This window comes from Mustelus asterias, chromosome 5 (genome assembly GCF_964213995.1).
Source record: "Mustelus asterias chromosome 5, sMusAst1.hap1.1, whole genome shotgun sequence".
NCBI lineage: Eukaryota > Metazoa > Chordata > Chondrichthyes > Carcharhiniformes > Triakidae > Mustelus > Mustelus asterias.
The window spans coordinates 85,226,974-85,241,660 of NC_135805.1; the positions used below are offsets into that span (position 1 = coordinate 85,226,974).

Below are 14,687 nucleotides of genomic sequence, written 5' to 3' on the forward strand. Positions count from 1 at the left end.
CCTGCCATATCTGTATTAGAAAATGAATTGGAATGGCTTGAATCTGCACCTGCATCTGAGTTGAAATGGTCATTACAACCATCTGCCAAAATGTAAAATGCTTCCTGAAATTGGTCACGGAATATATAAACTTAAATAGGCAGAGTTTGCATTTGGTGTGGTTCAGTATGAATCAATGAAGGCCTGTCCCAGAATGTTACTAAAACAAAACTCGTACCAACCTACATCTGGTCAGCCAGATGTTCCACCCCACCCCCATAAGTTGAAGGAGAGACTGGAATATGTTAAGTATTTTCCATACTTTGGCAGCCACCTCTCTCAAAAGGCAACTATTGATGAGCAGACCCGACACCGGATCAACTGTGCCAACTCAGTCTTCTACAAACTATGGCAATGAGTGGTTGCCAACAAAGACCCCTGCAAGTCAACAGAAGTCCAAGTGTTCAGAGCTGTTGTTGTCACCGTACCCCTGTACTACAGTGAAATGTGGATGTGCATCAGTGATACACAAAAGCGCTCGAGAAATTCCATCAGCAACGTCGCTACTGCATCCTCTGAATTCAAAGGGAGGACCATCAAACAAACACTTGTATCTTGGTTCAAGCCAGCTCCACGGTATTCAGGCAAACAGTCTGCAAAATCAATTTCAGCAGGTTGGACACCAGCCTCCCCCACTCGGTCCTGTTTTCCCGACTCAATGGCCAATGTTCCAGACGAAGAAAACTCTTCAAAGACAATCTGAAGCTATCCTTGCACAAAAGCACAGACCTTCATAACTGTGAGGAGCTAACTATTAATTAAGAATGGTGACAACTTATCCATCAAGATGAAATATGATTTTGAGACCTGATATCTTCATGAAGTGGCACAGTGACAGCAGAGAAGGAAGGAAAGGTAGCAAATTCTGCACTTCTGATTCCACTGCCTCATGGGACGTCTTGCCTCATGTGCCCAAAGGATTGGGAATTGGGCTTCCGGTCACGTAAAGATATCACCCTTAAATTGAGGGGCAACTACCAGTTGGACAGACTTTGGCGAAATGGGAAGCGAGTTGTAGCCACAGAATTACCAGCCCGTGACCTACTCTTGTAACCAGAGTATTTACATGGCTGGTGCAGTTACATTTTAGTGGCATTGATGGTGGTGGATTCAGAGTTAAATGACTGTCAAGGGAGATGGTTAGATCCTTTCTTGTTGAAAATGGCCATTGGCAGGCACTTGCGTGGTCCAAATGTTAATTTCCACTCATCAGCCTAAGCCTGAATGATGTCTTGCTGGATATGGGCACAGACTGCTTCAGTATCTGAGGATTCCGAATGGTGCTGAAAACTGAAGAATTGAGCAAACTTTCCACTTCTGATCTTATGATCTTAGGAGAGATCGTTGAAGCAGCTGATAGTCAGATACTGTGCTGAGGAACTCCTGCAGAAATGCCCAGGGACTAGTGTAATTGGCCTCCAATAAACGCAACCATTTTTTGTGCAAGGTATGACTCCAACCCATGGAGAATTTCCTCCAGATTTTCATTGACTTTGGTTTTTGTAGGGCTCCTTTTGGCCAAGTGCTGTCTTGATGTCATGGATAGTCACTCTCTCTCCACCTCTGGCATTCAGTTCTTTTGTCCATGTTTGAACCAAGATTGTAATGAGGTCATGAGCTGAGTGACCTTGGCGGAACCCAAACTGAGCATCAGTGAGCAGGTTATTGCTGACTATGTGCTGTTTGATAACCCTGTCAACCACACCTGCTATTACTTTGCTGCTGATTGAGAACCAACTGATGGGATGGTAATTAGCCAAATGCAATTTGTCCTGCTTTTGTTGAGTAGGGCATTCTTGGGCAAGTTTCCACATTGTCTCGTCAATGCCCTTGTAGCTGTTCTGGATCAACTTGGATAGGGGCATGGGTAGTTCTGGAGTACAAGTCTTCAATGTTGCTGCTGGGATGTTGTCAGGGCACATAGCCGTTGCAGCATCCAGTGCCTTCAGTCACTTGTGATATCACATAGTGAACTGAATTGGCTAAAGACCGGCATCTGTGATGCTGGAACTTTGGGAAGAGGCCAAGAAGATCGTCTACTTTTGACTGAAGTTAATTGCCTTTTTTATACTGATGTGCGGGTCTGCCCCATCAAATGAGGATGGGGACATTGGTGAAGCCTTGCCCTCCAGTTAGTTGTTCAATTAGCCCACTGCCATTAATGAGTAGAAATGGAAGGACTGCAGAATTTGATCTGATTTATTTGTTGTGGGATTGTTTAGCTCTGTTGCATGCTGCTCTGGAGGTTTAGCATACAAGTGTTTGTGTATTAGAACTTCACCAGATTACACTTCAATTTTAGATATGCCTGGTGCTGTTCCTATGCCCTTCGTTGTATCAGCAATTTTCTAATGTTTTGATCTTGCAGTCTCCTGCAAATCCCATGTTATCTTGGGACATATGAGCTATTTGAGCTCCGTTAAACTTCAGAAATCCTGAGAAGGCCAAAAACCTGACATACCTGAATGATAAAAGCCGATTGTTTATCTTGTCAGCAAGAATATTTCAATGGTGTTTACTTGCCAGCAACTTGAATTCCAGGAAGGAAAAAAATAATCCATATCTGATAATCACATTCAGTTCCTAGATTCTGAAAAAAAACCTGGAAGATTTTGGGTACTTACTTTCAAGGCACTTTAAATTACTGTGCAAGTCAAACACTCGTTGATTATTTATTTGATTTTGTTTTTTGCTTTTGTGTAACTGCGAAATTTACATGCAGTCATATGTTCTGACACCAAGCTGCTTTGTCTTTGAGTAGACAGGAATGTATGATGGTCAGTTGTTGCAGCTGCAGCAGGGGGAATGTGACAGTCTGGTGTTATGCTCCACTGGTCTAAACTAGCTATTGCATATTTGAAAATGAGGGTTCCAAATGCATTTTTTCCTGATTCGTATTTGAAGACTTTGAAATTTAATCCCACTGTTATCATCAATGCTGTACACTTGATCGAATTATTTATAATGCACTGAAATGAATTTGCCATTGAGAAAATGTTTCGGTTATAGATGTATACCAGCCTGAGGCTATATTAATTATACAATAGTGTGAAATGTCCCTTTGGTGCACTGTGTTGGGAATACTGCAATGTTCCTCTCTCATGGAGCTTAGCATATTGATGGAGAGAACTCCTGGCAGGGGATCCATTTGTAGGATTTATATTTTGAGTCACTTGTGGAATTATCGTCCTGAATGAGTTACTTGGGTGGTCATGATCAGTGTGCATAAGGTCAGTCTTGTGTGAATTGAATACACTGTAACCCCTCCAGTCCAGAGATCTATTATTTGGAAACACCAGTTGTTTGAGCAGAATCACCTGTTCCACTGTTATCATTGGCAACATTTTTGTAAAATATTTTGGGAGTGGAAACATGAAAGATGCAATATTTGCTAAGTAAAATGTTTTATTACTGCTTTTGTTTTATCACGTAAATCTTAATATCTGCATTGTTTTCCAGTTCACTCACTCATGGTTAGGCATTCTAACATCATTCTATCCGAAGTCTAGAAAATTATGAAATCCAGAAATGACTTGGTCCCAAGCATTTCAGTCTGGAGAGGTCACAGTGTACTTGGTTAAATGTTGCAATCTATACTGGAAATGTTTTGGCCCTTTTTCTAAATGTGCGTTTGTGCTACAATTGCACAATGGAAGGCTTGCTTTTTGAAAGTTTTTTAAAATGCATGCAGTGATTTATCTATTTCCTATTAAAAGTTTTCAAACAAAGTGAAAAGAATTATATAAACTAGAGGATGAATTAGTCCTTGATAATGTAATTAGATTTGGACGCAGGTAATCTCGATCATTAACGGAAGCACCTAAAGTTCCATCATTCTGTGACAAAGCTAAAACTCGGGCCTTAAATGGGACTTGGCCATTTAATATTGGAAAACCAGCATTTATTATCCATTATCGTAAGCCACCTTTTTGAATCACTGAGGTCCATGTGATTAAGGTACTCTCTCAGTGCTTCTCGGGAGAAACTTCAGCATTGCGATGAAGGAACAGCGATTTTATTTCCACATCAGGATGGCTTGTGACATGGAGGTGTGTTTGAAGGTGATGGTGTTCTCATGGGCCTGCTATTCCTAGGTGGTTCAAATCGCTAGTTTGGTGGTGCTGCCAAAGAAGCCTTAGCAAGTTGTTGCAGTGCATCTTTATGCAGCCACGTTGTGGTGGTGGAGGGTAGAGTCAATCAAGTGACTGCTTTATCTTGAATGGTGTCGCGCTTTTTGAGTGTTGTTGGAACTACAATCAGCTAGGCAAGTGGAAAATATTTCATTCCTATTCCCTTGTGTCTTGCATTTAGCTCTGATGACTTCAGTGGTGCTGGAACCTTACTGTTGTGGATGTTAGGAACGACTTCCAACCTTGCATTGTCTTGTTGCCTGTTCCTTGCTCTGCCTACTGATGTCACAAATTATTTGTAGAGAGCATTGTGTCAGATGAGACACCTGATGAAGCATGTCTCCATGCTAAAACATGTGGGGCTTAAACTTGCGCAAAGTGGTAATTCAGGTAAAATTACCTGTACTGGAGGCTCAGAACCCTGTACCATGGATCTTGTGAAACTGGCACTGTGTAACCATATATTTATCTAAAATATGTTTTGAGGAAAAATGTTTTGAGGAAAACTAACAGCAATACCTAACCAGGTATCACACGGGGCGGCATGGTAGCACAGTGGTTAGCACTGCTGCTTCACAGCACCAGGGACCCCGGGTTCGATTCCCAGCTTGGGTCACTGTTTGTGTGGAGTTTGCACATTCTCCCCATGTCTACGTGGGTTTCCTCCCACATTCTGAAAGACGTGCTGGTTAGATGCATTGACCCAAACAGGCGCCGGGCTGTGGCAACTAGGGGAATTTCACAGTAACTTCATTGCAGTGTTAATGTAAGCCTTGCTTGTGACTAATAAATAAACTTTAACTTTAGAATTAAAACTATTTGAGGTTCTGGGTAACTATTGTACTGACCTTCCCCAGGGGTATTATGGGTTCCATTTCCGGGAACATGCCCCCTCCGACCCCTATTTTCCCTCTGGCTTGATATTGGCTGGGCCTTTAAACTTAGCTGATTCGCAACAGCTTGGCAGTTTTTTTTTAAAAAAAGAGAGGTAGCCTCCTCGCATCTGATTGTGCAGCCCTGGATTTGATGTCTCAGGAACATGCTACACACTCCTTCTTGACTCAGGCTAGGTGAGAAAGGATTGTACCTTGTGGATAGAGTACAAGCCCTGGTGAGTTAGGAGGTGAGTGACTTGCCACAGAACTCCTTGGCCTCTGACCTGTTCTTGTACCCAGAGCATTTATATGGCTAGTCCAGTTCAGCTTCTGGTCAGTGATAATTGCCAGAATATTGATTGTGGGGGATTCAGCAATAGCAATAAATTGAACATCATGGGGAGGTGGTTAGATTTTTTTATTGGGGATGATCATTGCCCAGCACTTGGGTGGGCTAAATGTTAATTGCCGCTTTGCAACCCAGGCCTAAAGGTTGCCCAGCTTTTCCTACATGTAGGCATTAACTATTTCAGTATCTGAGGAGTTACCAATGGTATTGGACACTGCAATTATCTGCAAGTAGCCCCACTTCTGGCCCTGTGCTGGAGGGAATGTCACTAAACCTTTTTTTTAAATCACCTCTTCACTGGTCCCTTCAGCCTGCTGTGTCATTCTGTGATTGTAGGTTTAGGAGGAGGTAGGATGTGAGAAGCAAGTTTATGTATGGGCATGCTGTAGCCTTTGATCCTTGAGACCTCTCTTGTCATGTGCTGTTCCTGTGTCTTACCCGAAGTCAAAATCACTCCTGAAAAGACTTCCAGACACAAGTTGGCTTGAACATGTGCTATCTCTTTTGTAGCCCTTGCTCAGGCTTTCAACCACTTAAAAGCACACTGCGTGCTGGCTGCCTGCATCAGAAGTAATGAGCACAAGGTAATGATAATCATAATTCCTGTGCCCGTTTACAGGCCTTAATGAACCCTACGGGATATCCATAAAATATAAAGCAGGAAATATACATTGGGTTGAATCCTACATAGAAAGTAAAATAAAGTTTGTGAATACAAATCAAACCAAGGGAGAGAGACAGAAAAATGGGGACGGGGAGAGAATCGTATGTTTACAAATTCCCACTTCTTTTGGGTAATCGGACTCCATGTTTATGAAGTTAGATTTTCAGGGCCAGAGGGGTTGATCATAACTAATTATCATTTTTCAAGCTGGTGGGGATGGGGTGCAAAATAGTAACTCACTCACTCCTGAATGCATCAGCCCTAACTTTTTAACTGTTATTAGTGGGGAATCTTGGGCAAATGCAGCAAATGAATAGTGTTGCAGTTATTTCAATGCTGAGTCCATTGGCAAAGCGTAGCAATGCACTCCGGAGGAGCAAGATATCTCTTGACAGCAACTTCCTGATTTTCATATTTTTACTACAAGTGTGTAGGTACCAGAGGTTGCTGTCTGCTTTACCCTTTATAACAGTGAGCACAATAAGCTTCACTTTACTTAGAATATGGAGACACATTGTCAGATTTTATAACTATTCCATTCTGGTAAATTTCTGACAGCAGGAAGCTTGCTCTTTTAATTCTATCACTTACTAATAGAGAATTAATTTAGTTATGACTTTTTATCAGGATTCAACTGTTGAATCAAAGTACCTTGATATTATGGACCTTTTAAAAATGCCTCGTCCTAAGAATAAGAAACCTATATACATATTTATTTGTATTGTTTTTTTTTTTAAACCAGGTACCATATTCTTCAGGAAAGTTTAATTAAACTGGTTGAAGCATCCAATGATCAATCCCACAACATGGATAGATGGCTCAGCAAATTGGAAGCTTCTAGCTGGCTGACTCATGTTAAAGAAATATTGACCACTGCATGTCTGGCTGCACAGTGTGTAGACAGGTAAGAACTTGTATAAAATGATTGACCTGTTCTGTGTTCATTCAGCACAATGCCAAACTCTGCTCTCGTGTGGAGCTATCCAATTCATCCCACTTCCCTGCTCTTTTACCATAGCCATATAAATATTTTCCCTTCAAGCGTTTATCCAATTCTCTCTTGAATGTTCCCATTGAATATGGTTTTCAGATCACAACAGCTCTTTTTTGTGTTACCTCTTTTGGCTAATCACTTTACCTGTGTGGCTTCTGATCCTTCAACTGGAAACAAAGTAAATAACTATCAAAACAGTCATGATTTTGAGCCCCTCCACCAAATCTCCTGTTAACTTTCTCTGCTTTCAGGAGAACAGCTCCAGCTTCTTCTGTCTCTCTCCGTATCTGATGACCGCATTCCTGGTACAATTCTAGTAAAGCTCTACTGCACACTCTGTAGGGCCTTTACATCCTTTCTGAATGGTCCCCAAATTTGAACACCGTACTCCAGTTGAACCATAACCAACATTTTTATAAAATTCTAGCATGACTTATTTGTTTTTGTATTGTCTGCTGCTGCTACTAATAAAGGCAAAGATTACATATGTTTTTTTCATAGAGCCCTTACATTGCAGAAAGGCCATTCGGCCCATCGAGACTGCAACGACTCTCCGACAGAGTCATACCAAGGCCCATCCCTCTGTCCTACCCCTCATATTTACCCCCGCTAATCCCCCTAAACTGCACATCTTAGGACACCAAGGGACAATTAACCATGGCCAATCCATCTAACCCACACATGACTGAGAGGAAACCCACGCAGACGGGAGAACATGCAAACTCCACACAGATAGTCACCCAAGGCCGGAATTGAACGTGGGTCGCTAGTGCTGTGAGGCAGCAGTGCCAAGCATTGTACCACCATGCTGGCCCTGAGCCTCCTTAACTTGCCCTATGATCTTTGACGCTCTATTCGGGCCAAACCACTTGATATAAACATCCTGCCAAGGAATGATCCTTGTCCCTATTATTGTACAGTGCTACTAAAGTGTAGATGTTATCTAATGTCCTTGGATTACAAATCCACTGGATTGTGTGGAAGTAGCCCAAAGAAGCATCTAAATGGTTCAAAAAATATATATTGTTGAAGTGACTAGTTAATTTGTAGCAACAGCTTCATTTCTGAACACTTCAGAAATAGTTGTACATCAAAATGGTGCAATTTATTCCCCTCTTGTCATCACACTCTTGCTGGTTTTTTTTTAATCTTTCTCCTCTTTCATGTCCTCCTGCATGTTTGCTCCCTTTTCACTCGTTCTTGTTAACCATCCCTCCCAATATTATTTCTGTGTGTATTCCAGACCTACAAAAAGATGCCTCCAGGGAATTGTAGCCTTTTACATTGAGGCCTACTTTCACAGTTATGCTTTCATTTTGCTGTATATGTGCTCCATGCATTGACTGTCTGAATGATGTCACAAAATGGTGGGATGCTATTAAAATTCATATTTTGCATTGCTCCAGTAAAATCAAACTGTCATTCATCTTGTAAACCATGTTTGGACAGCATCCAAGAGAAAGGAAATAGTAAGGAACAGGGTTTAGATACAGACGAAGTGTTGAAGAAGCAGCAGCAAGAGCAAGAGACAGCCATCTTCAGGAAACAGCTCAGCTAAAGTTGAAGTGTTAAAGGCAAGTCAGTTATGCAAAAGATCATTTTCTTCACTGAACCAAAGACCATTCCCAAGTCCTGGTCACGTCAGCTGTACAGTGTGGTAATCACTGGCTCAATTGACCAATAGATTTATGGTTGTTGTTTGGAAAATGGGTTCTCAGCAGAGTTTAGGATTATGGGAAAACAGTTGCTTATGGGTTTTCAATCTTTGAGGGACTAAGTGCTTGCTGTTAATTTGCCTAAGCATAAGTTTGTTCTTTGCAGTGTTTTATTATCTATCTTCTACTTTTTCATGAATACTTTTATTTTTGTTTAACAAGAGGTCTGAGTTCTCGATATTTTTGCAAACATCTTTCGCTGATATCCAAAAAACCAACGCATCATACAAAACCATTGTTTCCGGTTGGAACATTCTCGCACGCGATATCAGCAGGGTTTTTGTGACAATGTGGGGAATCAGAGGATAGATCTGAAATCCAGGGTGTGTCGGGCGCATTGTGCTTGTTAGGGAGTTCGGGAGGGAAGTGTTTAGAATTTTCTTCACGTGTTGAGAAACTATTTCAATGGTTTATAGCGAGTTGGGCGAGAAACTGTAATGCTAACCTTTTACCATTAAATTGATTGAACAAAATTAACCCATGTATTATACTTACAAGTAGTTCTGCTTGGCTCTTAGTAACATTTTCTCTTTGCTCTGGTTCTGAAGGGACAACAGCTGCTGAGATGCAGTGGTTTAAAAAATTTAGTGTGTTTCATTTCTGTTATACTTAGAACTTTACAATGTGCTTAGTATGGCTGACAAATTGTTCTTATAGCTATGACACACACATTATGTGAAGTAATATGGAACGCTTGAGTGATGTGATTAAGCACAAATTTGTTCATTCATTCCTGTGGATGTTGTCTAACCGTTCAGGCTGTAGCCGTTGCTTTATTTCCTCCTTGTTCTGATCATCAATATCCATGTTTTTACGTACTGACAGCAGAAATTCTAATTTTAACAAGTCAAGCTGACTTAGGGTGCCTCCACAAACAAGTCAAGTTCCAGTTTCCCAATAATATGTCATTCAGAAGAACACATCATTGTGGACCTCAGTTTCACGCACCCTGTGCCCGTAAACAGTACATTTGCGAAAAATTAGTTTGACACTGTCAATTGATTTAACTTCATCCTTTACCAGCAGAAAATGATTTACTTTTGCACTGGAGACAGTGCTAATCACAGTGGATTGCAACTCTGTACCAACTTATTTGCACAGAATGTCTAAAGAGCTTGTTTTGCTCTTCCTTCCTGACTCCGGCTGGCGGGTGGGGGGGGGGGGGGGGGGGGATGGGGAAGAGGTAGGGGGATGCTGGGGGGTGAGAGAGTAGGGATGGTGGGAGATGATGGGAAGGTGGGGGGAAGAAAGAAAGGAGATGACAGCAAGAGGGCCGAGACACCGAGGGGGTGGGGGGAAGCAGTGATGGCGGCAGGAGGGGGTGGGGGAGGTCGTGGGAGCTGAGGAGGGGTTGAAAGAGTTGGGACAGTGGGAAGAAAGGCAGGAAATAACAGCAAGAGGATCGGGACACTAAGGGGGTAGTGGGGGGGGGGGGAGATGGCAAGAGGGTGGGGAGGATGAAGAGGGTGGACTGCCGAGGTCAGGGGTGGGGGACGATGACAGGGTGCCGAGTGGGGGAAGTGAGGGTGGGGCGGTGGGAGGAGTCGGAATGCAGGGGGAGGTGGGGAGAGGACGAGGCTGGAGGGGATGCAGGGGGCATTGGTGGCGAAGTGGGCAGCTGAGGGAGAGCTGGAGGGGGGGAACTGATGGTGGGGAGAGGCAACGGTGACAGGAGAGGATGGGAATCAAGATGGGGGGTGAAGGGGATGAACGGCGGAGGTGCGGGCCCAGCTGTGTGTGGGGAGTGGTTTTTGTAGATGGACGACAGGAGATGGGATGGGGTGCTGGAGCAGTTGGGGCCATTGGCGGGGAATGGGACAGATGGTGGGAGAGGGCAAGACGCCGGTGGGAGGTGGGGGGAGATGCAGTGGGAGGGGGGCAGCCCAGGGTGGGGATGAAATGTGCTAGTCTGTGGGCAGATTCAGGTTATGGGACGGGGGAGGTGGGGGTGAGCAGGTCTGGGGATGGGATTTGGTTAAGGGGCTTGTTGCAAATGTGTACGGGTGGGATGTTTAGTTGGGTGGGCTTGCTGTGGAACTTCTGAATTCCCCAATAGATCTTTGCGGTGCCCCTCCAAATCCAACGCTGGGGAACCAGTAAGTTACAGGCCATACTTTATTTGGAATTGTACCATGCTTTTCTAAGATTGTCATGGATTGATTTGTTACCAAATAATCCTTTTACTCCCTTAACTGGTATGTATCATTTTGCTTGACTTGGAACTTTATCACTGTTGGTTCATTGTCGCTGGGTGAAGATCCTGCAATTCCTTTCCTCACAATATTAAGTGTGTACCAACACCAGAACGGACTGCAACAGTTCAAGAATATGGCTCACTGCCCGCTTCTTGTGGTTGAATAACAAATGTTGGCCTTTTTCATGATGCTCACATCTCATGAAAGTTTCTTTATAAATTGCCTGCACTGATGTGACCTACATTTTGGGAAATGCAGTTGCTTGGAGGACACTCAAACCTGCCTGTTTGGGAACAAAAGTTAGCCAATGGTGTAGAGACATGAGTAATGTTTGGAGAAGTGCTGATGATTAATTTTAACTTCGAACTGGATAAGCAGCTGCAATTGCTTATGACTAACTGTTCACTGAGCCAATTATTAGTGACTCAGCTGTCTAGTCAACCATCACTCTAAAACCACAAGATTGAAAAGGACAACGAACGGGATGACTAGCCAAGATGTTCTAGAAATTGGGGAAATTGGAACAGTGTACGTGCGGAGTGTTTATTCCTGGGATGAGAGTTATCGATTTTGGCCCATCCTTAATAAGAACAGAAAATGCTGGAACTTCTCAGCAGGTCAGGAGTGTCCATGAAGGTAGGAACAGAGTTAACATTTCAGGTGATTCATCTAAGCTTTGATGAAAGGGCATCAATCGGAAACATTAGCTCTGTTACTTTCTTCACGAATTCTGCCTGACCAGAGGATTTCTTGCATTTTAATTTTTTATCTCCCGCTTCCAGCATCTGCAGTATTTTGCTCTTGTGGTGTTGTCCATACCTAATTGCTCTTGGCCATGAGTTGCCTTAATTGGCTGCAGTCCATGTGGTGCAGGTACAGTCACGTTGCTGGTTGGAAGGAAGTTTCAAGATTTTGTCCCGACAATGAAGGAATGGCAATTATAGTTCCAAGCTGGGATGGCCATGGCTTGGGGGAAACCTTGCAAGTGGTGGTGTTCCCATATATCTGCTGACTTTGTACTAGATTTGGAAGGTGATGCCTGTGGAACCTTGCTGAGTGCCTGCATTGCCTCTTGTAGATATTACACGCTGCTGCTGCTCTTCATTGGTGGTGGAGGAAGTTTCTGTTTGTCAATGGAATGTCAATCAAGACTTCTTTTGTCCTGGATGGTATCAAGCTTATTGAGTGCTGTTGAAGCTGCACTCACCTAGGCAAGGGGAGTGTATTCCATCACACTTTTGCCTTGTAGATTATGGACAGGTTTTGGGGAGTCAGGGGGCAAGTTAGTCACTGCAGAATTCCTAGCCTTTGACCTACTCTAATATAGCCACATGGCTAGTTCAGTTTCTGGCCCAGGATGTTGATACTGGGGAATTCAGGGATGATAATGCCATTGAATGTCAAAGGTTGATGGTAAGAGTCTCTCCTAGATATTGTCCAGTTCTGCAGTGATATCCTGGAGCTGAGATGATTGATCTCCAATCTCTGTAATCATCTTTTTTGTGCTAGGTATGTCTCCAACCAGCAGAGTTGCCCCCCTGATTCCCATTAGCTCCAGTCTTGCTGAAGCTCCTTGATGCACACTCAGTCATATGCGGGGTTGTAGCTGCTGGGCAGATGCTAGTGTTGTAGCTGTACTGGGGCAGCTTGGCTGGAGGTGTGGCATGTTCTGCAGCACAATCCGTCAGCACTATTGCCGGAATATTGTCAATATTGCCCACCGCCTTTGCAGTATCCAATGCCTTCAGCCGTTTCTTGATGTCATGTAGAGTGAATAGCACAATGGAAGGTATCCTCCGTGAGAAGACTGGACGTTGGAATTATTAGTGGTGAAGGGATAGAAAAAGAAGGCAGGTGAATTTCTAACTAAGGTCCAGTAATGTAAATCACAACAAATTCCATTGCCTGAAGAAATCTGACTGAAGCCTAGCACTTGCATTGATGTTGAAACAGAGCATGGGGTAAAAAAAGACAGGAACAAGAGAGAACAACATGCTCTGCTCTCCTCCACTATGTCCTCATTCATAATTCATCATCTGTTTGGTGTGTAAAATGCTATATAAATGCTGCAATATATTGTTATCTGTAAATTTTGTTGTATTTTGGTCTCTGCTGTGTGACAAAAAAAGTGAACTGCTACGACTTGATTGTCAGGTCCGATTGCCTCGCACAGAATTAATCTTGTGTTTTATACCACCCAGAGTAAGTCAAGTGTTTTTTGGAGAGCAGTGGAAATGGGTCTATGATATTCAACTTGCCTCTTTGCTTCAAGTATTGGAAAGTATACCGAAGTATATAAACTATATCCTTTCCAAATGTGTATTGACTGTGTTCGTACTGTTGCTCCCGTTTCAGGGAAGGTGCGTCTGTGCTGGTTCATGGCAGCGAAGGGATTGACTCCACTTTACAAGTCACTTCTCTCGCCCACATTATTCTAGATCCACAGTCCAGAACAATTAATGGTTTTGAGGCCTTGATTGAGCGTGAATGGTTACAGGTAAGTGCTGGAAACTGGATAGATTTTATTTGGCTGGTTATCTGCAGAGTGAAATTATCTTAATTTGCATAAGTTGACCAGAACAATGAATTAATTTTCAGTTATATTATTTCCACTGATGGTTGGATTATAAGTAATGGAATAAATTATCAGAACAATGTCATTTTGTCACTCTTTCCCAAAAGGAAGGGGTCCACGTGCTAATAATTTGTCTCAAGACGAATGGGTTATAGCAGAAATATAACATCACATGATTTTGCTCCATGTTGCTGGTTTTGGGGATGGGGAGTACAAGCAGGTCTATATCTCTTTGCTATGAAACACTTATTGTATCAGTATTCCGAATCCCCCTGAAACAACAATGCAAGTGGGTTAAGTTTCCTTTAGGTAGATCTCTGCAATTCTGCAGAGCATCTATCTTCTTGTATATTAAAGGCATTGAAATTAGATGATTAGAGAACTCTGTGCAAGGCATCTCTTGTTATGGTTGTTAATAAATCATTAAACTAATAGAATTCTGCATATTTTTGAGTATAATTTCAATTAGTCCTTTAAATGGGCACCACATCATGATGACTTCCCGCGTGGACAGGTTTTCAATGTTTACTCCTGTCTCCTACCTGTTCTTCTCTTGGGAAACTTGTATTCACATTCGTTTATTTTTTCCAGGCTGGTCATCCATTCCAGCAGCGATGTGCTCAGTCAGCCTATTCCAATTTTAAACAGAAGAATGAAGCTCCTACGTTTCTCCTCTTTCTGGATTGCTGCTGGCAAATCCAACGCCAGTTCCCATGCTCTTTTGAATTTAATGAGCAGTTCCTAATTGTGTTGTTTGAACATGCTTACGCTTCCCAGTTTGGAACCTTCTTGGGCAGCAACGAAAATGAAAGGTTGGTAATGTTGCCTATATCATTGTTGGTAGAAGGAATTTTTGTTGATTTTTGGGAATCAACATTGATGCAACAGCATAATTCTTTTTGTTTCCCTTGTGCCACAGTCCCTCCATCTTTGAGAGCAGAAAGTCAGTTTCTCCACTGGTGATCAAGCTACCTGTGTGCTTCTTCAATAAGAGCTTGACTTTCCCACCTTTTTCTTTTTGTGAAGACCTATTGAAACTCATTAGATGAGGACCAGTAAACTTAAAGACAACTTGGGGTGGAATTCAAACTTGTAATCGTGCTGTACTGTCAATGTGGCTGCTATGGATTGCATATTTTTAGATTTTGGGC

At 42.7% G+C, this 14,687-nt stretch overlaps 1 protein-coding gene across 1 annotated transcript in view; it reads left to right on the forward strand.

Moving 5' to 3' along the window:
- Window positions 1-14,687, forward strand: part of mtmr9 (myotubularin related protein 9) — a 95,653-nt gene that overhangs the window by 49,139 nt on the left and 31,827 nt on the right. The window contains exons 6-8 of the mRNA XM_078212941.1: window positions 6,800-6,961; window positions 13,317-13,458; window positions 14,128-14,348. Coding sequence (XP_078069067.1) covers window positions 6,800-6,961; window positions 13,317-13,458; window positions 14,128-14,348 — 525 coding nt within the window. The remainder of the gene's footprint in view (window positions 1-6,799; window positions 6,962-13,316; window positions 13,459-14,127; window positions 14,349-14,687) is intronic.